This window comes from Orbicella faveolata, unplaced genomic scaffold (genome assembly GCF_042242905.1).
Source record: "Orbicella faveolata isolate gen_17 unplaced genomic scaffold, um_ofav_v1 contig_35, whole genome shotgun sequence".
Classification (NCBI taxonomy): Eukaryota; Metazoa; Cnidaria; class Anthozoa; order Scleractinia; family Merulinidae; genus Orbicella; species Orbicella faveolata.
In genome coordinates this window covers 9,452,501-9,474,103 of record NW_028301564.1, presented here as the reverse complement: position 1 = coordinate 9,474,103, position 21,603 = coordinate 9,452,501, and the positions used below count along the sequence as shown (strand labels likewise).

At 39.1% G+C, this 21,603-nt stretch overlaps 1 protein-coding gene and 1 pseudogene across 1 annotated transcript in view; one reads left to right on the top strand and one right to left on the bottom strand.

Annotated features, from left to right (window-relative positions):
- The window catches only part of LOC110068325 (periodic tryptophan protein 2 homolog), a 138,670-nt gene that overhangs the window by 83,923 nt on the left and 33,144 nt on the right, over positions 1-21,603 (bottom strand). Inside the window, exons 5-8 of the mRNA XM_089273368.1 lie at positions 18,317-18,460; positions 7,349-7,484; positions 5,342-5,438; positions 4,445-4,481 (exon numbers count right to left, since the gene is read on the bottom strand). Of these exons, the coding sequence (XP_089129494.1) occupies positions 4,445-4,481; positions 5,342-5,438; positions 7,349-7,484; positions 18,317-18,460 (414 nt within the window). The remainder of the gene's footprint in view (positions 1-4,444; positions 4,482-5,341; positions 5,439-7,348; positions 7,485-18,316; positions 18,461-21,603) is intronic.
- LOC149103142 (uncharacterized) lies at positions 16,591-17,377 on the top strand (annotated as a pseudogene).

Sequence of the window (21,603 nt, the reverse complement as noted above, 5' to 3'; positions counted from 1 at the left end):
CTGATCGAGCTATGAAGCTACTGGGAACTGGTCAATTGCAAGAATAGTACAAAGTAAATGGCTATGTTTATATGGTAACAAACGAGCAGGTGTCTTTTTGAAGTATTACAGTGTAAGTTGCTGGCATCTGTTTCAAGTCAAGCACTGATTCGAGTCTGACTTATATACTGATTAAGTCACCTCATTTAAAAAGGGTGCTAGCTCTTCAGCACTAGTTAGGCTGGTATCAGTAGGGGCCCTGACTACTATAAACATAGGCACGCAAGAGTTATTATTTTTTTGTGAAGTCTCGGGGATAGGAGCATGTGGGAGCTGTTTACATAGCCTGCGTAGCAAGCGTTTCCGTGGGGTTTGGAAGCAAAGAAAGACCGAGGAACAGGATTTTCGGTGTTTTGTCTGCGCGAAAAATGGGGCGAGAGCCAAAAAAAAGAAAGAGGGGGGTGGGAGAGGGGAAGGAAGGAAACGCTTGCACACAAACCCCTGGATTTTGAAAACCTCCGTTCGCCAGCGAACGGGGCTCGTGATTGGCTGGGCTAGCCCAATATTATTGACATGTGTCGATCAAAGGTATTTTTTAAAATACCTTTGAGTGCCAGACAAAGGGAGAAGACGCGTTCGAAGCTTGTTTACAAAACGCTCTAACTTTTCTCGCTGAACGAGGGTTTAGTCGTCAGCTTCGACAGTACAGTGATCCTGTAGTGCAATGTCGACACTTTGGTTTTCCGAAGCCTGCACATTATTGCAGAAGCAAGCGCGACACAATTTGCAGCTGTTCCTTTAATTTTAACATCACTTTCTTGAATGCCACATGTGCCAAGGACAAGATAACAAACCACGGGACAGAAGATTCGCACTACTGTGTGGGAAAACCTAGTGATTTAGTCTGGCCAAGGGGAAGATTATCTTTATTCAGATACTGGTCAAGATTATCGTTATTTTCCCTCTCAGATGTTTGAAGCCTCTCCTGCCCAAATTCCAAAGTTTTCCGAGAAAACTTTCCGTTGTTTGTTTTTGCTACAGGCGATAACATTCGAGCAGATTTGCGGATCTGGCGTTTCCAGCAAATGCTTCCTTACTGGAGTTGCCTTTGTGGGAGTTGAATTGCTAATTTTACCTTGTATCGGTTCCTGGACGAATTGATACAGTGATCCAAGATTTCGAATCTTGCAAGCACAAGGATTACTAACGCGACTTTAATACTTCTCACATTTTAACTTTCTGGCAGATTTGTACTAAAACTTCACCCTTGCAGTCCTTCCTTTTAGACGGATTGAGTAGAAATATAGCTTGATTATAAATTACCAAATTTTATTCATTGAAATTTCTCCGTCCCACCGCGCGCTCGTTGTTTCAGACATATTTTGACAAGTTTTAAGTTTATTTTGGTTCAAAGTTCACTTCCGCTATGGAAGGCCGAAGATTTTATTGGCTAACTTTATGACAGCCGACGACAGCATGAAATCTCAGTGTGCGCAGTCAGACCCCAGGGGTTTGTCTGCAAGCGTTTCCTTCCTTCCTTCCCCTCCCCCTCCCCCCTCTTTTACTCGCTCCTTTTTTCACGCTGTAATATTCTTTGCTCCTGAACCCCACAGAAACGCTTGCTACGCAGGCTACTGTTTACAGTATTGATTTGGTTAATTTGACAAGTGTCTTGGTTCCGATGTACAGCAAGAAAGAAACTGGGAACTTATAATATGTTAAATATGTTATGTTAAATTTGCCCTTTCAAACTGTCTGGAATAGAATGAGTTAAAATATAATAGAAGATGTTGGTTAGTTAACTAATAGTTGATTGTTTGGGTTATACATATTTATGATAAGATGCCTAAGTTATAGGAACAATATGAGTGATATACTTAACAAAGAAAAAAGAAATAAAAGCTTTTGTTCATACTATAATGTTTAATTGCTTTCAATCTGCAGAAATAAAAGAAAGCAGCTGCAGCTTTAGTGATAACTATTACTAGTCTAACTGTTTTAGTAGAATTCTTACTAAAATTTTCTCAGCTGTTGTATGTTAGCTGAGAAAATTTACTCATCAGTTTTTTCAACATTTTCTAGTCACAAAACTGTGAATGTCATTCTTTTAGTCTTCTCAGGAATTTAATTATCCATTTGTATCTAAATGTTCTTCTGTAACTTAACAAAAACGAGGAAATGGTGCTATTTTCCAGGCGACCTTCAGCCAATGCACACTAATGGCTGATAGTATACAGATAGCTCAGCCAATCAGATTGCGGCATTTGCATTACTATACTCATAGAATTCTACAAATAAAAATTAGAATTAATCATTCTGTGAGGAAATCATTTCACTGCCATGTCGTGTGACTTGAACTTGGTACAGCTGTGAAAGCCTTACCCATCGATAAGTGGATTCACAAAAAAGTCTAAAGGAAGCGGAGGAGCAAAGGATTGAAGGATTGAGAGAAATTTGTGCCCATACCTACGACTCAGAAAATGGGAGATTCCAGAAAATATCCATACCTATACCATGGGCAGCTTTATTAAATTCCAAGGACAAGAGGGGTGGGGGTCTTTGAACTGAAAATCCAAAGGTATGGGGGTACCTCCAATTGGAATTCCAAGGGCATGGGGGGTTTCTAGAGAGGACAGACAAAAACTGACGACGGCGGAAAGCAAGATGCAAAACAAGCATCAATCAACGTTTTCGCAATCATTTACAGAAGAAAACCCCTAAAATCTTGTCATATTTATCGTTTGGTGAATGTCGACCTGCCATGTCTGTTTCCTATGCGCCAGCAATACACATTCATAAGGGAACCACTGTAACGGTGTCTGATCAAGTGAATACTGTTTGTAATATCAAAGGTAAATTAGGCAGGATTTACCCACCCAGTTACTGTAATTAAAACACAAAACAATTGAAATTTTTACTTCTTTAGGAGTTTAGTTGAAAACTAGTTGCAAAATTGAGACCGAAGAGGAGGAAGTTTTAGTCAGGAACATTTAGTCACAAATACATGGAATCGTATCAGTTGCAATTTCGAGCCCTGTTGACAGTTGTTTTACTGAAAATCATTTGCAATAACTTCTGGGAATATGTAAAAGTGAAAAATCTCCTTCACTGAAATTCGTAGGGAGGCAAACAAGGAATTCCAGTGGTCGAAATAAAAAATGAAAATCAGGAGGGGAGAGGGGTTTAATGATTTTGGAATTCAGGGTGCATGGGGGGTAGAGCATTTCAGTATTTCCAAAGGCAAGGGGGGCTAAAATGTTCATGCCGCCTGTGGAAGGGTATAGATATTTTCTGGAATCACCCAATACTATTTTTCTGAGTTAAACGTAAGGAGATCTAGTATATCTAGTATAATAGAACTTAAACTAATGAAAAGAAAATCCTAATCTTATGCAGTCAATCTTTTACTAGTGCATGTACATTCTGTATGATACATAAATATGAATTATTCTATAATTGCAAAATGAAAACTAGTTTCATAATACGCAAGAATCTTTTCCCCGTTCATCTCATTGATAAATGCATCTACCGATATTTGAACACAGCCATTGACCGATATGGCTCCACTCAAACACCTCCTTCCTCTAATACTACTTCACAGGGTAAACAATACTTTTATAATACCTTATTTAGGCCTTTTTCTACTGTAGCTCAAAGCAAAATACGCCACCTTGTCAATCGTTATTGTAATGATCTTGACATCAAATTAGTGTTTACCACGTTTAAATTAAGAAATCTTTTCTCAGTGAAGGATTCTGTCCCTAGAGAACTTCTTTCACGTGTGATTTACAAATTTACTTGTGCTTGCTGTAATGCTTGTTATATGGGCGAAACTGGCTGTCATCTTTCCACAGGCGTCTGTGAACATCTCTCTTCAGACAAGTCCTCACACATCTTCAAACACTTACAAAGCTCAGAACGTTGTCACCAATCTTGCTCTACGGATTGTTTCGAAATCCTTGATTCTACCCCTACTAAATTTCAACTTAAACTTAAGGAGGTTATACATATAAATTGGCGAAAGCCCAATTTAAATCAACAAGTTCATCACGTCAATCTGACACTTACGCTTTAGGCTTTACATTCTTTCCAACACTTTGCAAATCACTCAAACATGTAATCTATTTTTGTCACTTAATCATAATTAACTATGCATGTTTCGCCTAGTTGTTATATAGTCCTAGCGGTTTTTCAAATATTCTGTAACTGACGATGATGTTAGTAACATCAAAACATGTCTTATTAACTAAAAAATGTTGTAATCTTCTTAAAATCATGATTTGCTTCGTGCTGTCTCGACCTTTTGATGTCTATTTTAATTAGTTTAATGTTTATTTCATTTTGATCACGTTACATTATTTAAAACCACAACAAAACTGTACTGTACACCTGTGTATTACACTGTGATGCAACACAGAAGCAACTTGAGGCACAACTCAACACATAAATATGATGAAATTCTTACTTGGAATGCTTTTTCCAACCAATTGAAGTTTTATTCTCTGCAAAATAATAAGAAGTAGATACACAGTCAAATTTAATTTGGAGATGAAGCCATCTAAAGTGGTAAGCGTGCTATTTTTCTCCAGAAAGACATTTCACTCTTGCAGTGCCTCTCTCCACCCATGTGAATACATATGTAAATGGGTACTGGCAAACTTAATGCTGTGAGGCATTGTAGATAGTAGTCTATCAATGAAGACAGTCACACAAACGAAAAAACTCTTGATTCTTCCATTTGAAATGCACAAGGCTTACAATTTTCATCCAACTTTCATTCTTCTTTTGGATCATCCAGAACAAAATTAAAGTAACTTTAGAAGAGATTGTATGAAGAATATTTTGGAAGAAAACTCTGTTTTGCTCACTTTCCTGACATGCTCTATTCAATTCAAAGAGTGTTGTCTCATGTCAAAGCAGACTGCATTGATGACTGCTGGTTCAATTGATGGCAGAAACAATCAATTCAAAGCAGAAATGTTATCACTATCGTAGTCCAACATACATTAATTAACTAAATCAATATCTTACAAAGTCACCACAGAGTTTCACTTTCTATTATAGAGCCCCAGGTAAAGAACCCTGTTCTAGACTAAATTATTTATGCTCTGGCCACTTTTCCTTTAAATAATACTCTATTCTAGACCAAAACTGTCTGATTTCTGTACCCTATCCCAGACTCAACTGCCTGAAAACCATACCCTTCACAGCGGCATATACCCATAGCTTATTAATGGGAGTACCACCCCCCCTCCCCTTTCACGGGTTATTTACCAACTCCTATCCAACATTAAAGGGCTCAGTTAAGGGAAAGTCAGTCATAAGTATTCATAAAGAAATTGTGCATAAATTCACACATTACCTTGTCCAGGAACTACTACATCAGCACTTTGCACAGCCTCAAGGGGTAAACTACACTTCCAACAAAACAGTGCACCATCACAACTTACAGTATATGTCTAATTGAATACTGTCAAGTCTGAAATAATTCATCATTCGATAATACACATACAAGCTATCAGTCTAATAAACTATGTCAAACCTTCAATGCTGTCCTAAAAAGACAAAAATTGGTGCATGTGCTCTTTTCAATGAAGCCCCCACAAACTATATCGTCTATCAATAGAAAGGTTATGAAACATAGAATTTGTTAAAATTATGCTCTATTTTGGTGATTCTTTTTCTTGTCACCCTGGCACTCTTATTATAATAATTACTTTATTTTATATTCAGTAACTTGCACACTTTGTAAAACTTAATTATTCTTTTTTTCAAAGAATGTTAGCTTGAATTATAAACTTTACAATTGAAGGGTAAAAAAATTCACAAAAGAAGCCCTGCAAAGATTTGGAGTAACATTAACTTAGCACAGCTGACAAAGTGGTACCATAAATCCTCGAATTAGTGCCCAGGGTGCTTATTTCAAATTTAGGAGAAGATGAGAGACGCTTATTCAAGGGAGGGACGCTTATTAAATTTTTCCCAAATCATGGCCTGTCATGATCATTTTTTTAATACATCATCTGTGTGTAAACAACAACATAAGCTGTTTATTGACATGAAAAGCTGATCCTAAAGTTTAAATCGCAGCAGCGTTAGTACTTAACATGTTCAATGTGTTCACTTAACTGAAAAAAACAATGTACAAATCTAATACTACATGACGAAAACTATACATCCTTTGTTGTCTCATTACTTGTCCAAAAAATGGGGGAGGGGAGGGGGTGCTTATTTGAGGGGAGGGGGCACTTATTTTAAATTTTGGCTAATAGGAGGAGTGCTTATTTGATTGGGGTGCTCATTTGAGGAGGGCGCTAATTCAAAGATTTACGGTTTAAACAACTCAGGAAACATCATGCAATGCTTAGATTTAAGTTCAGGGCTTAAACAAACATCAGCAGCTCCCTAGATCAAATAGATCGGCAGTTATCTTACTGGCCACAGCAGATGCAATGTCTAGAACAGACAGAATCTTCCTGGCTTAAACTGTCAAATGGAAAATACTTTTTCCCTAGATATCTTATCTCTGCAAAGCCATTAAAACCAAAGTTGTTGTTCTCAGCACACAATGTTTTCTGATGCCAGGAGCACTGTTTCTATTCTTCTTTCAGGTGGAAATGCGAGAGAATGCCCTCTAAAAGTTGCTTGAAGCACTTTGAAATGACCATCCCAAACTGGTTGACAGAAAAGGGAATAACTTTTCCTGAGATGTAGGATGCAAAATACAGAATCAGATAGCCAGTAATTATGACATTCTACCAAAATCTGTGAACTCTTTGTGTACATGTTGTGAAATATAGACCTGTCAGCATGAAGCTGTCAGCGGTCTCACCAATTGGTTTAGGGTAGGAGAATCTTGTATCATACTACACTGTAGGTCAGTAGCATCAAAAGAAAGTTTAAAAGGTCTGATTCCCTGAAAGATCTTCCTCCCAAGAGCATGCTTACCTCACCAATTTTCTTTTCATGCTCACCACACCTGTTGTTCACACACTACAAATATGTAGCACATTGTAACAAAATTACACCAGCCCTGGAATACCTCTTATTACCCCAAATATCAGAATTACCAATTTCATAATACATAATCCCTGTTTAGAGCGTAATTCCCATCACTATTATCAGGGGTTTCATTAATGTTTTCAGCAGGAGGGCAACTGGTTTTCATAGGTGGGCAAAACTATTAGAACTGAACTGCTCTGAAAGAAAAACTTTCCAATAGATAGTCAAACCAGCCAGGCAAATTGTCCTCACAGCCAGTCAATTTGCCCAGTACCCCACCCTTAATGAAACCCCTGTATTATCCCCAAGGTATACATCCTCCACAAATAATAAGTTTACACTCTGAATTCAATACCAACAAAGATACATCCAGTGAGTTTTCTTCAAAGAAACAGCCTCTTACAGTGTTTCGGTGGCCAGACAGGGTGACTGGAGAAAAATTCACCACAGGGAAAAGTGAAAAGATACGTCCTGTCATGTCTCTGCTGCCCACAACAAAAAATCTGACCATAAAAAAGGAACACATACATGTAAACCTGAGTGCTTTTACACATTTACACTAAATACAAACACAAGTAAGTATATTGCAAAATTCTGACACTTAAGCCTAGGCTTCTTTTGTGTAATTATTTAGTTCACATCTCAGATAATTTTAGACAAATTTCATGGCTCTCAAAATCTCAATTTTTTTCAAACACCTTCTCTGAGTCTTGATTTATTTTGGAAGGATAAGAAAGTCTGGGGGCCACAGAAAATATATTAGTCTTACCATCTCACAAAGTCTCAAATTTTACTATTCACCATCCCTAGTGGAGGCACAGTGGACTAATGATTAGTGCACTGAACTCTGAATACAGCAGTCTGGGTTTGAGCTCTAGCTCATTGCATTGTGTGTTAAATGGAAATTTAATGCTAGGGGAACCCTGAGGGTATAGCCCTGCGATGGATGAGCATCCCATCCAGAGGGTGTAAAAATATTCCTAGTCGCTTGATGCTACAAAAACCAGGATAACCTCTGGCTGTATGGGCCACTGACCTGGTACAGACTTTTTGTGGTTATAGAAGGATTTGGAAGTGATGTCACATGTAACAATTGTTCAGGAAGTTGTCTTTTGTTCTGCTTATAATTATTACAAGCATAACTAAAGAATGTACAATTTTCAAACATTGAGAGCTGAATAATCACATACAGTAAATCACCTGTACAACCCTCTAAGTACATACACACTTTATAACAGAATATTCAGACAAAGAAGACGACGAAGCTCTAAAAGCTCCTTCAATGGCCGCCGACCTTGGGAAGAAACTGGATGAAGTCTTAAAGAGAGTCACTAAGCTGGATGTCATCGAAAACCGCTTCAATAATTTATACACTACTATGGCCAATATAAAAGGAGCTATTTCCAGCTTAGACAAGGATGTTGCTGAGCTGAAAGCTAAATCCAAAACCACCATCGACTCTGTGAATAAACTGGAACAAAGTGTAGACTTCAATGCCAGTGACATCGCCAACTTGAAACGTGACCTACTCAGGACCTCAAATTTGAGAACAAAAACCTCAAGAAAATGCTCCTGTATTCCGACTCCTACAGCAGAAGAAAAAACCTGAAGTTTACTGGCATTGTTGAAAATCCCAGCAACTCAACAGACAATCAGAATGTGGCGAAGTTGAGCGATTCCCTACTGAGTGAAAACACTAAATGTGACCGTGAACGGGAAAACGTACCTTAACGCTTATCCGTTAAACGGCCGCTAACAGACGGATAGCTAACGGATAGTTAACGGCCTTCACAACATTCTAACGTTTTGTCCTAACGTTCTAACGGTTATCTAATTGTGCCTAACGGATGATCAAAGCGTTCTAACGCTCTCTCCTAACGTTCTAACGGCTAACTAAGTATGTCTAACGGATGAAGAACACGTTCTAACGGTTGTACAGTTTGTTCTAACGGATGACTGAAGCCGTTTAACGGTTGTCTAATGGCCTACATCTAAGGACGTTTAACGGTTGTCTAACAGTTTACGTCTAAGGACTTTTAACGAACGAACAGCATAGCTTTCAGTCCAATGTTATAAACACATGCATAACCGTGCCAATCCATTATGTCTTACGTTCACGATTTCTAAAAAAAAAGAATCACAAAGTGCCTATTTCATCAGTCGTCGATGGGACAAACATTTAAAAATTATTTCCACGGTGAGCATTGAAAGCAAAACTCAGTGATATAAACTATCACTTCCTCATCGAGACAGACAAACTCAGAATTCGAGTCCTTTATTATCGTGTGGAACGCGAAACGTCGCTAAACCTACGTGTAAACAATTTAACTCGCCAGTCGAGCAGGGTGAACATTTATTGTTTTACTCAAATGGATTTGTCGCTTGTACTTATTTTTACACAATGACTTTGTCTAGAGTTTTTTAAAAGTAACTGTTTTCTCCAGCTGTGGATTCGCGAAAGATTACGCATTCTTGACAGAGCATGCGAAAAGCGGTACCTTCCGAAGCCACAAAGCTAGTCTCGAAACGACGGGCGTTTTGTTGGCGCTGGTTTCATCAGATAAAGTTGTTTTTGTCACATACATGTAGTTAAATTGGTTTCTTCTGATTCAGAGTCAGACAACAGTCTATCAAAATATTTATCAAACTTTCCGCCGGAATATGGCTGTTTCTTACATCTTGGAAGATGTAAACAACTTTATGCAAATTTTTGAACCCGCACTTTGTGACATTGACAAACGAGCACAAGTTCTTGACACGTGATCAGTGTTTACTTCGCAGAACATCTTTATTCATCGCATGGCCATTGGTTGAGTTTTCTCCGTGTTTGGTTCGTTCATTTATGGCATTTGTAAGGTATTTTTAACTTTCGTTTGTTCACGACTTACGGTAACAAATTACAAGCTCTCGAAACAACTGGACTTTGCCGAATAAATAAAACAGTTCATATAATGACGATCGTTGTTATGATTTTACATGTCGTTTCTGTTTTCGAAAGCGGCAAACGTGTTTTGTTTTGGATCGTGTATAATAATTATAGTATGAAGGCTTTATTGAACTTCATTTGAGTTGTATTTATCAATCATCAGGGCATCAAAAAATAATAATCGCCAAACTTCTCATCGAAAGATAGCTATCTCTCATGATTGTTTTGAACTAAATGGAAGCCAAGAGCTGCTCTCGTTTCACACTGTGTTAGGCTACGTACCACATGCTACTTCAACGGGTGCCATGCCATTCTAACAGAATCGTTACCCGTTTAACGTATGCTAGTTTATTCTAACGGATCCTAACGGCTTCTCTAGCTGTGCTAACGGATACAGAGTTTTTGCTAACGGTTATGCTGTCCCGTCTAACGGTCTGATGCTAACGGCTAACGGATACATGTTTCTTGCTAACGGTTGCACTCTCCGTTCTAACGGCCCGATGCTAACGTCTAACGGTTGGGCTAACGCCCCTAACGTTTTAAGAAAACTTTCTAACGGATGACTAACGGATGCTTAACGCTTTTGCCTGTCTAACGGATAAGCGTTAAGGTACGTTTTCCCGTTCACGGTCACAAATATGTCCTTTTTAATTTCTTGGAAGATGAACTTAACATCACCGATGCAAGGAAAAGAATCAAATTTCAAAGGGTCCATTGTTTGGGCAAACCAAGAAGCAGCAGCGATCCTCATCCGATTATCGCTCGTTTTCTCTGCTACCAGGATAGAGAAGAAGTTATGCAAAAAGCACAAGCGAAACTGAAGCAGTTTTTACTTGGTGTTGCAAGAAAAATCCCGATATTGTATTTTTACACGAAACGCACTTGAAAAAGGATACTGAGGTGCAATGGAGAAACGAATGGGGTGCCAACATTATATTGTCCCATGGAAACTCTAATTCTTGTGGGGTTGCTGTCCTATTGAAGAAAGGTACCGATTGCACTATTCATTCCAGAATCATAGACCCCCAGGGAAGTTATATTATTCTCAAAGCTGACATTGCCGACCATAAATATACCCTGATTAACATTTACGCCCTGAATAAGGACAATGATATAGCTAACTTTTTGGAGAAGCTAAGGAAAACCCTACTAGAAGAACATTTTGACGCAGATGAAAAAGTTATTGTTGGAGGTGACTTTAATTGTACTATGAACCCATTGTTAGACAAGAAAGGCAGTTCTTTGGCCCCACGTAAAATAGCAATTGCAAGTATTGAATGCTTTCAAGAGGAATTCATTTTAGTGGACATTTGGCGCGTCAAAAACCCAGAAATTAAAAGCTTCACTTGGTGCCAAAGCTCTCCACAAATATTTAGTCGTGTAGACTATTGGTTTATTTCTAATAATTTACCAGCTTGGATAAAATCAACTGACATAATTCCAGCTCTCAGAACAGATCACTCCGCAATTATGCTCGTGGAGGAGGACAATGGGCTAAAGCATAAGAAAGGTCAGGGTTACTGGAAAATGAACTGTACTATTCTAGATGATTCCTTCTATAACGATGAAATTTCAAATTTATTACCAAAGTGGGTTGGAGAAGGTCGAAAAGAATTGTCTGACAATAGAAGCATCTGGGAATGGACAAAATTTAACGTAAGAGACCATACAATACAATTCTTGATGAAAAGAGCCAGAAGCAGAAAGGATAAGGAAGCTCAATTAGAAAAAGAGTATGCCTCAGCTAAACAGATATATGAAAATGATTCTTGTGAAAACAACTTGAATATGCTGATTACGGCTTGGAAAAAGATAGAATCCTTTTATGAAGAGAAAACGAGAGGGAAAATAATTCGAGCCCGTTGGCATGAATACGGTGAAAAAAGTTCCAAATACTTTCTCAACCTAGAAAAATGAAACCACGTAAAGAAACATATGCCGAAACTGAATTCTAATAATTCATCGACCACTGATCCAACAGTCTTTCTCGCTGAACAGAAGCGCTTTTACCAAGATTTGTACACGAGTAGAAACAAATGTTCTAATAATAACGTTATTGAGACTTTTCTGATGAATTTAAACATCCTTAAACTCACAGATGAACAAAAAGATTCGTCCAGATTTTATGCGCTGGGAAGAATATTCAAAGTTGCGTTATAAATAATGGTTTCATGTTGGACTTTTTTGCCTTGGAACGTGGGGTCAGGCAAGGGGACCTATTATCTCCCTATCTCTTTGTACTAGCAATGGAAGCTCTAGCAATCGCTGTACAGCAGAATACGAGTATCAGAGGCATCTCTATCAATGGACAAGAAAACAAACTGCTCCAGTACGCAGACGATACAACAGCAACCTTTCTGACTTTAACTCAGCCCAAACTTTTTTGACTTATTAGATACTTTCAAACTGCTTTCAGGTTTAGCAATTAACTATAGTAAAACAGAAGGTATGTGGATCAGATCTTGTAAAAATAACAACTCTAAACCCTTGGGTATCAAATGGCCTCGTGAACCTATCAAGGCTCTAGGCCTTTACTATTCATACGACCAAGCCCTTCTTCGAGAGAAAAACTTCTTCGAGAATTTGGACAAGATTAAAAAACTTCCTGAACATGTGGTCCTGTAGAGGCTTGTCACTTTACAGCAAGGTGACTGTCATTAAATCCTTAGTTATACCGAAAGTCATTTACATATGCTCATGCCTGTTGCAGATGAATTTGTGAAAGAGTTAAATAGACTAGTTTACAAATTTCTGTGGAATGGAACAGATAAGACAACCCGTCTTTTGACAATTAACGATTATGCTAAAGGTGGTTTAAAAAATGATTGACATAGATTGTATGATTAAATCTTTGCATTTGGCCAGGCTACAAAGGATATTTTATGTTATGGGAGGCCTGTGCAAATGGTATCTCTCTCACCTTTTAGCAAAGTTTAGAGGTCTGTTTCTGTTAAACTGTAATTACGATGTTAATGACCTCTCAGTTCCTTCACTATTCTATTCTCAACTTTTGAAATGGTGGTCAGAGTTTCGTAAAGACTTTGCTTCTCCAAAAGACTGGCACGATATAATATGGAAAAATTGGGATATTCGTATAGATGGCAGTCCACTTTGTTATAAAAATTTCTTCCTCTCAGGTGTAGCGTACTTGAGGGATCTCCTTTTAAATTGCAATAATATTGATTTGAGATTGCTGCGAGGAACATAGAAAAGTCTAATTTTCTTGTATTTATGGGCCTTTGGGACTCCATTCCACCTCACCTACAGGACAACACTATAAGTAGCTCCCCATCCTCTACTATACCATCTTTCTCCACTGGCAATGGCAACGAGGTATTTTGTGTTTAAAATGTTAACCTAAGAAGTCAAGGGATTACTATTCACTACTTATCAGCAAAAAAGCCAAACTACCAAATGCAATCACCATTCTTCATAGGGATTTCAACCTGTCAGAAAAGCAACTACAACAAGTCTTTTTGCTCCCACATAAAGTTGCTCTTGAACACTACGTCAGAGCTTTTCAGTATAAAGTACTTAATAGAATCCTTTATATAAATGAAAAGCTTCACAAAATTGGCTTCATTTCACAGAAAGATTGTACATTTTGTAAAAGCGAATTAGAAACTTTAACCCATTTGCTGTACCACTGTCCTTTCTCTATAGCATTTTGGAAAGATATTGAGGTGTATTGGTCACTGGTAAAAAATGAGCAAATTCACCTAACTTTAGAAGATATCATAATGGGCATTATAAAAAGACCATGCCCCTTACTTAACTACTTTTTACTGATTGCAAAAATTTACTTGTGGGACTGTAGAAGAAACCAAACCTTTCCAACTATTTATGGATTTAAGGCTAAAATCGAACTTAAGTATGAAACAGAAGCGTACATTGCGCAAAAGAGTAATAAAATAGAATTTATACAATTCAAATGGGCGAACTGTTTTCTGTAAGATTACTACCAGTTTTACTATTATGTTATGTTTAACTGCAGTTATTTAACTATTTAATACTTATTCTTTTGTATAAATACATATACTGTATGGAATGTAAATAGCTGCATTGTAAGTAAGTGTAAGTGCACTGTAAGTAATGTGTAATGTATGTAGTTGCACTGTAAGTAACGTAAATAACTGTATTGTTTAATATAAGCAATGTGAAAATGAATAAAAAAACATACACACTTTATTGCAACTCCCTACAAGGGTTCTTCAGTTACATGACTACTTATAACTTACTTATGACAAACTTACTTATAGAACTACTTAAAACTACATATTAAATAAATCATGATATATAACTGAACACTTCCTGAAAAAAATTTTTACACTACACTGAAACATTAATGAAATTCTCTTTCAGAAACAATTTCCTAAATGAAACACTGTTTCTAGTGCAAGAGTAAGTTATTATAAAAAAGGTACCTTACTTGCTTATTTTCATGATTTGGGAAAATGAGATTTTGATATCCATGATAAGACAGTAATTCGCTATTTTTTTCTGCTCGTGAACCCCCTGTACAACCCCTGTACAACCCTCCAAGTAGAGTAATCAGCCATGCTCAACGCTTTTTTCATCATTACTTTTCTTCTTAATTACCGGTATCTCTTTGTCCAGTGATGCACATTGTAGTCAACTTTTGGGCAAAACTCTCTAACATACCCAGTAATAAAAGAAGTGTGTGTTGTGACTATTTTACATATGATACAATCTTCTATATTCAGCCTTTTTAGGAGTCAAAGTCTAATTTTACACCATCTTGCAAAATGAAACTTCCAATCTTTGTGCCAAGCCGCATGGGTCATGGGAAAGGACAATTCACTGTGCATGCAGAGCTTTTGTTGTCCATTTCTACCCATTCTCTTCCTACATTCCAATCATCTTCTACCACAATCTGGAATTCATTAACCCATCCACTTTTGTTCTACTTTCTCTCATATACTCCCTTTACCAAGCCTATATGTAGAAGCACACCCTAATGACTGGAGGTGTTACCTCAAAGAACACATGCACTTGCAATGTGGATTCAATGGGTTAAACTTGTAAGCAAATTTGCAACTCTTTAAATTTTCCACCCTACCAGAATCTCCAAATTAGCAGCTTTGGTGTTGTTCCCAAGAGGCCAACCAGGGAAGTGGTACCTCATTGTAGATCTTTCCTCCCAGGAGGGGGGGGGGGGTAGTGTCAATGATGGGATCAACCCAGATGAGTTTACCATTCACTACATCACCATGGATCAGGTGATTTGCCTAGTATCCAAGTTTGGTGCAGGGGCCCTTATGGCCAAATTTGATGTGGAGGTGGCATATCGCAATGTGCCTGTGCACCTGTCTCATCACTACCTGCTGGGAATGAAGTGGTGCAACCAATTCTATGTGGACTCAGCTCTCCCCTTTGGCCTTCAATCAGCTCTGTTTATCTTTAACACAATTGCAGACATGGTGGAATGGATCCTGGTCATTTCCTACCAGATACGAGATTGACTCCATTACTTGAGTGATTTCATCACTGCAGCCCCCCACCCCAGTCACAACAGTGTGCACATAACCTGGGGACTGCCCTGGAAGTTTGCCAATGGCTAGGTCTCTTTCTGCACCCAGGCAAGCATGTGGGCCCCTCCACAGTGCTCATTGTCTTGAATATTGAGCTTGTCTCCCCTTGGAGAAGTTGTCATCTTTACAAGGTTTGATTAGTTCCTGGCTTCCTTGAAAGTGGTGCAACAGACAGGAGTTTGAATCACTAGTAGGACATTTGTATCATGCTGCTAAAGTGGTGTAGCTGGGTAGAACATTATTACGCCGCATGATTGACCTGTTATGCTGCTTACAGAGGAGAGATCACCCATTCATCTTAACCAAGAATTTAATCTGGACCTTCTCTGGTGGCACCAGTTCTTGTCTGACTAGCATAGCACAAGCTTCTGGCTCTTCCTAAGACTGTTGCCTGAGGCTGATGTTGAAGTGTCATCTGATGTTGTGGGTTCGATCGGTTAAGGAACGCATCTGAAGGGCTACTGGTCTGCTGGCTCATGGGCTCCTTCCCAACAACAGCAGTCTATTGCCTATAAGGAGCTCTTCCCTGTAGTTCTTGCAGCTCATATCTGGGGACACTTGTGGGTCAAAAAACATGTCTTTTTTGCTCAGACAATGATGCTGTAGTTCACATCTTAAACATCAGGACCTCAAGAGTGCCCTGCTTAATGTGGTTGTTGTGCAGACTGTTATTCTCAGCTGCTTGTCATAGCTTCTCCTTTTCCTCTCACCATGTGTCAGGTGCTAACAATCAAATAGCCTCTTCCCACTCCAGTACCCCCCAAACTCCTAGCAGAATTGACGTCTCCGCCTTGGAGCAGCAGTGCTACTTGCTTCTAACCCAAGGTCTCGCTCCTTCTACACGACAGTTTTATTTCCTTCTACTGTCAGCTTGGTAAGCTACATTCCTCGGGTTCTCCTTGCCCAGCTGACGAATGGACTTCGTGCCTATTTGCCACATTTCTGGCTCAAACAATACAGCACTCGTCAATTAAGGTCTACTCGGCTGGGGTTAGAGCACTCCACATTGAACAGGGGTTGCAAGATCCTCTTGCCAACTGTCTTTGCCTAAAGCGGGCTGTCTGTGGTATTAAGCATTGTCAGGGCTCCCCTCTTTGGCAGTCTTTGGATCTTTGTCTCCTGGATCACCACATGTTCTAGGCTGCCAGTTCACTCGGGTACTTTGGCTTACTGTGCACCTCACAGTTTACAGTGCCCAATATAGCTAGCTTTTCTCTATCACTCCATCTGGGTGTTCAGGGCGGGGTTGTTCAAAGCCCGATTAAGCTAACCCAGGATAAGCGAGAATTTTGATTTGACTCTTGTAACTTTGCAGTGAGATTTTCTGTTTATATTGTTTGGCTTTCTGTTTTGAGTTTTTATAATCTCAAAATACACAAAACATAAGCAGTGAAAAACAATTGTATACAAGAAATATTTATACTTCGGTTAACTTTTAATCGTGGGTTAGCATTAACCACCTTTTGAACAACCCGGCCCAGGGCATTGCAGTGGACTCTCCCTGTCAGCCTCCTCCTGCATGCGCTTAAAGACCAAGGGCTTGAAGACCGATCCCTTTAGGAAAGGCCGCTTCATCCATATTGGCATTGGCTGGCATCATCTTTGTGCAGTCCACTCTGTGATGACCTATCTCACTAGCAAGGGTAATGCACCAGGTCCCCTGTTCCTGTTACAGAATGGGCAGCCTCTTTCGTGTACTTGTCTCACGGACTGACTTTGGCAGATTATGGCCTCAGCTAACATACCTGGAAGCTTCTCCAGCCATAGCTTACGCATCGGGGCCACCACCATTGCGGCATGCAATGGAGTTCCTGATCATCTAATACAAGCCATAGGCCGCTGGTCTAGCAATGCCTATAAGCTTTACATCAGGACTCCATCAGAGTTGTTAGCAGCACTCTCCACTAAGCTGGCATAAAGGATTTACCTTAGTCACCTGCTCTGCCTCTTAGCGCTTGACTCCGGCTTATGTAGCATCATGCCCTAATACAAGTTTTTCCTGGGTCTTGTTGCACTATCCAGCATTTTGTCTCTTCAGCCTTCCCCTCAGCCATTGCTTCCACATCAGGGCTGCCTCCACCTTCGCTCGCAGTGGACTTCAGGATACCTTTTGCACTATTAGTACCACTCTGCTTAAAGCTGGCATAAAGGATTTGTCCTGGTCACCTGCTGTGCCACTTAGTGCTTGTCTCCTGCTTCTGTCACATGGCACCTTAATATAGTTTCCTAGACTTGCAGCAACATTTGGACATTGGCCTCGTCAGATGTGTGCTGTTCATATTCACTAGGTGCTTGGAGTTAATTTGGGGATTGAAGGTTCCAGGTCACCATGTTCTTGGGTCCCTCTGTTCTCCAAGCACCTGGAGAAAGGTTTCCTTTGGGTGGTTCCCGCTTCCAGGGTTGCTATGGTTCCCCTTCTTCAGCTTAGGGCTTTTTGCTCCCCACTTACCCTTTAGGCGTGACCTGTGGGGTAGCCCTCAGGGGATTCGCAGGGCTCTTATACTTCACCGCACTACTTGTGCAGTTAGCTGATCTTTCTGAATCATTTGCACTTTGTACTAGCAAATCTCTGCTGATTCTTGCTCCCTCTCCTCCCTCCCTCTTGGCTTGCTGGTTTCTTGGTAAGTATTGGTCAGGTCAGTTGTTTCTACTGATACCTTTCAGTGTGACAGTGCCAGTTAGCAGCTGCTTCTTGGGGGTGGTTCCCACTTCCAGGGTTACCATGCACACTTCCCTTCAGCTTATTGCTTTTTGCTCCCAACTAACCCTTAAGGTTCCAGTTCCCAAGCTCATCTATTTGTGACGAGTTTAAAATGGGTTAACAAACTTGCAACTGGCCAAGCACTGTATTACTCACCTGGAGTCTGCAGACCAGTCTATACAGACAGTGTCATCAAAGAGGCCTGTGTAAGTTCTATGAACAGTGAAGGGTGCAAACTCTTTACTATAGTCAGGAGCATGCCAGACCTTGATTTGCTTTCCATGAGTAACAGCTATAAACCTTAAACAAAGAACAAAAGGTATAAAAATCACATTGATTTCTAATTCACTACATTTTACAAGTGGATATACCATAGGAAAGATCATACACCAGGTATATTTCAACTGTGCAGAAAGATGTAAAGACATAAATGATCATCACAGCTACGTACACATAAGGAGTTATGAAATAAGGGTGGAAAAAATTCCGGCTTGAATAGGTTCAAGGCTGTTAACCCAGATAATGGATTGGCTAAATGATAGGATTACTTTGCCAGGGTTTAACATAGTATGCAATATATTCTGTGTTGATTTACTTTGAAGGGCAGAGAATTAAGAGGCAAGAAGGGAACACAAAACAAATGGTTCAACAATGGATAGTCGCTATCTTGCACTGAGCACCTGGTAGGACTATGGCCGCAAAGTGTCATGGTTGATTACATACATATAGGCACGCAATGCGGGCATACTCATACTCTCACTAGCATATCAACATTCTGTATTAATTAATTTTTAACTTGTGAATTGCGATAGCAAGTCACAAGTTGATGGTGGTGTGCAGATTATGTAACTGATATGCAAATGAGGAGTTGGTCATTCATCTGTTAAGTTTTTGTGCCATTTCTGCTGACCAGCAAAAAATCAGTGCATGGGTAGAAATCAGAGCATGTCTTCAGTAAATAGTGTGGGCACATAATTACATTATTTTAGATATTACATAAGTTTGCGTGTTGCACTAAAACTGGAAACTTTTATTGTTTGCTTTTCAGTCAGAGTTCATTGACAGCAAATTAGAAATAACAAACAGAACAAAGCATGAGCTCAATATAAGCCAAACATTGTGATCAATAGTGAGACAGAGGTGAAATTGATGGAAGCTGATATTGAATAGTTCCGAGGCAAACTTAAAGATTGACAGAAGGCAATCCGTATGTGGCTGCTAATATTGATGGTAGTATCATATTTGATGGTAGCATTAAGTGGTACGGGCTGAACCTGAATTATGAAATTTTGCAAACCAAAGCGAATTTCACTTTGGGCAAGTAGGACGATTTTCATGAATGTAAATCGGTCAACAGAAGACAATCTGTATGTATCTGCTAATATTGATGGTAGTATCATATTTGACAGTAGTATTAAGTGGTACAGGCTGAACCTGAATTATGAAATTTTGCAAACCAAAGCGAATTTCACTTTGGGCAAGTAAGAAGATTTTCATGAATGTAAATCGGTCAACAGAAGACAATCTGTATGTGTCTGCTAATATTGATGGTAGTATCATATTTGACAGTAGTATTAAGTGGTACAGGCTGAACCTGAATTATGAAATTATTTTTGCAAACCAAAGCAAATTTCACTTTGAGCAAGCAAGAAGATTTTTATGAACGCAAATCGCTCAACAGAAGGTAATCCGTATGTGTCTGCTAATATTGATGGTAGTGCTTATCATTATTTGATGGTAGTATTAAGTGGTACGGGCTGAGCCTGAATTAAGAAATTTTGCAAACCAAAGTGAATTTCACTTTGGGCAAGGAAGAAGATTTTCATGAACCCAAATCGAATGCGAACTTTAAAATTTTGCCCACAGGCCAAACTTTTGAGATTGTTCTTTTGTTTACAGTATGTATTGGGTTCATGCTGAGTTTACCTACTGGGTTTACGCTGAGGTGTCATATTACAAAGTCACACAACAGTCATTCAAATTTAGCTCGTAGAATTCTTCTCTTGTTAGACAAACGCGTCAGAGAATAAACAAGTCTGCAATTTAGTGAACAAGTCTGAATTTAGTGACCTGTGGAGAAAGATGTAAAGATCATGGCAGTTTTGTACATAGCTTAAGCAGTTGTGAAAATAAGACCTCAAATCAGGATTCAAACCCAAGACCTCTGCAGCACCAAGACAGAGGTGAAATTGATGGAAGCTGGTCCAGAGTGAATTGCACTTTGGGCAAATGAGATTTTCATGAATGCAAATCGAATATGAGCTTTCGTATTGGCAGGAGTTGATTCTGAGAAGCTAGATATCATATTAAAAAGTGACATATAACAGTCATGCAAATGTGTCTTGTAGAATTCTTCTCTAGGTAGAAGAAACACATTGGGGAATAAACAAGTTTGCAACTATAGTTTTTGTTTTTTTCAACAACTGAAATCAATTGCGAGCTTTAAAATTTTGCCTTCAGGCTAAAATTCCGAGTTTATTCTTTTGCTTGCATTTTGGTTTTCATATCACATAACAGTCATGCAAATTGTCCTCTAGTTAGAAGTAACACGTCAGAGAATAAACAATGTTGAAACAGTAATTTGGATAGTTAGTGTCGCTTATTTTGTAGTAAAAAAATATTATTGTTCTCAATTGTTTGGAGGACTGCCAAAATTTTTGAGCACGTTTTTTTGTTTTCATCTTGCATTCATATCAAAACACTAAGAGACATGAATGAGTTGGTGTCCTATTGCAAAGGCACGCAACTGTTACACAAGCTCAGCTCGAAAAAGTGTAGTGTAGTTCTCACAAATGTGACCTTCCATAGGAAAACACGTCTTATCGAACATTTCAATTTGGGCCAAACGGTGTTTCAAACGCCCTCAAACGGCGTTTGCAAGGCATTTGCAAAGGGTTTGCAAAGCGTTTGCAAAGGGTTTGGAAAAAGTTTGAAATGCTTTTAAAAGGGTTTGTAAAGCGTTTGAAAGGGTTTGGAAGGAGTTTGTAAAGCGTTTGAAAGCGTTTTAAAGGAGTTTGTAAAGCGTTTGAAAGGAGTTTGTAAACCTTTTGAAAGGAGTTTGTAAAGCGTTTGAAAAGAGTTTGCAAAGGGTTTGAAAAGAGTTTGCAAAGGGTTTGCAAAGCGTGTGCATGGGCTTTGCGAAGGGTTTGCGAAGAGTTTGAAATCGTTTGCCTAAGGGTTTGTATGCTAATAAAAGCCATCTTAGTTATAATTTTCATAAAACTTCAGTACGTTAAACCCTTTGGAGCGTTTTTATTCGGCTTCGGTGGTTTTGACAATCGGTCGTTTGCTTCTAATAGTGATCCCGTACGAAACTTCTGAGCGAGACACGGTGGCTATCTTTAAAACGGGGAACGGGGAATCGGGGAATGGGAATGGGCAACGGGCAACGGGAAACGGGGAATCTTTAAAATGGGGAATCTTTAAAAGCGGGAATCTTTAAA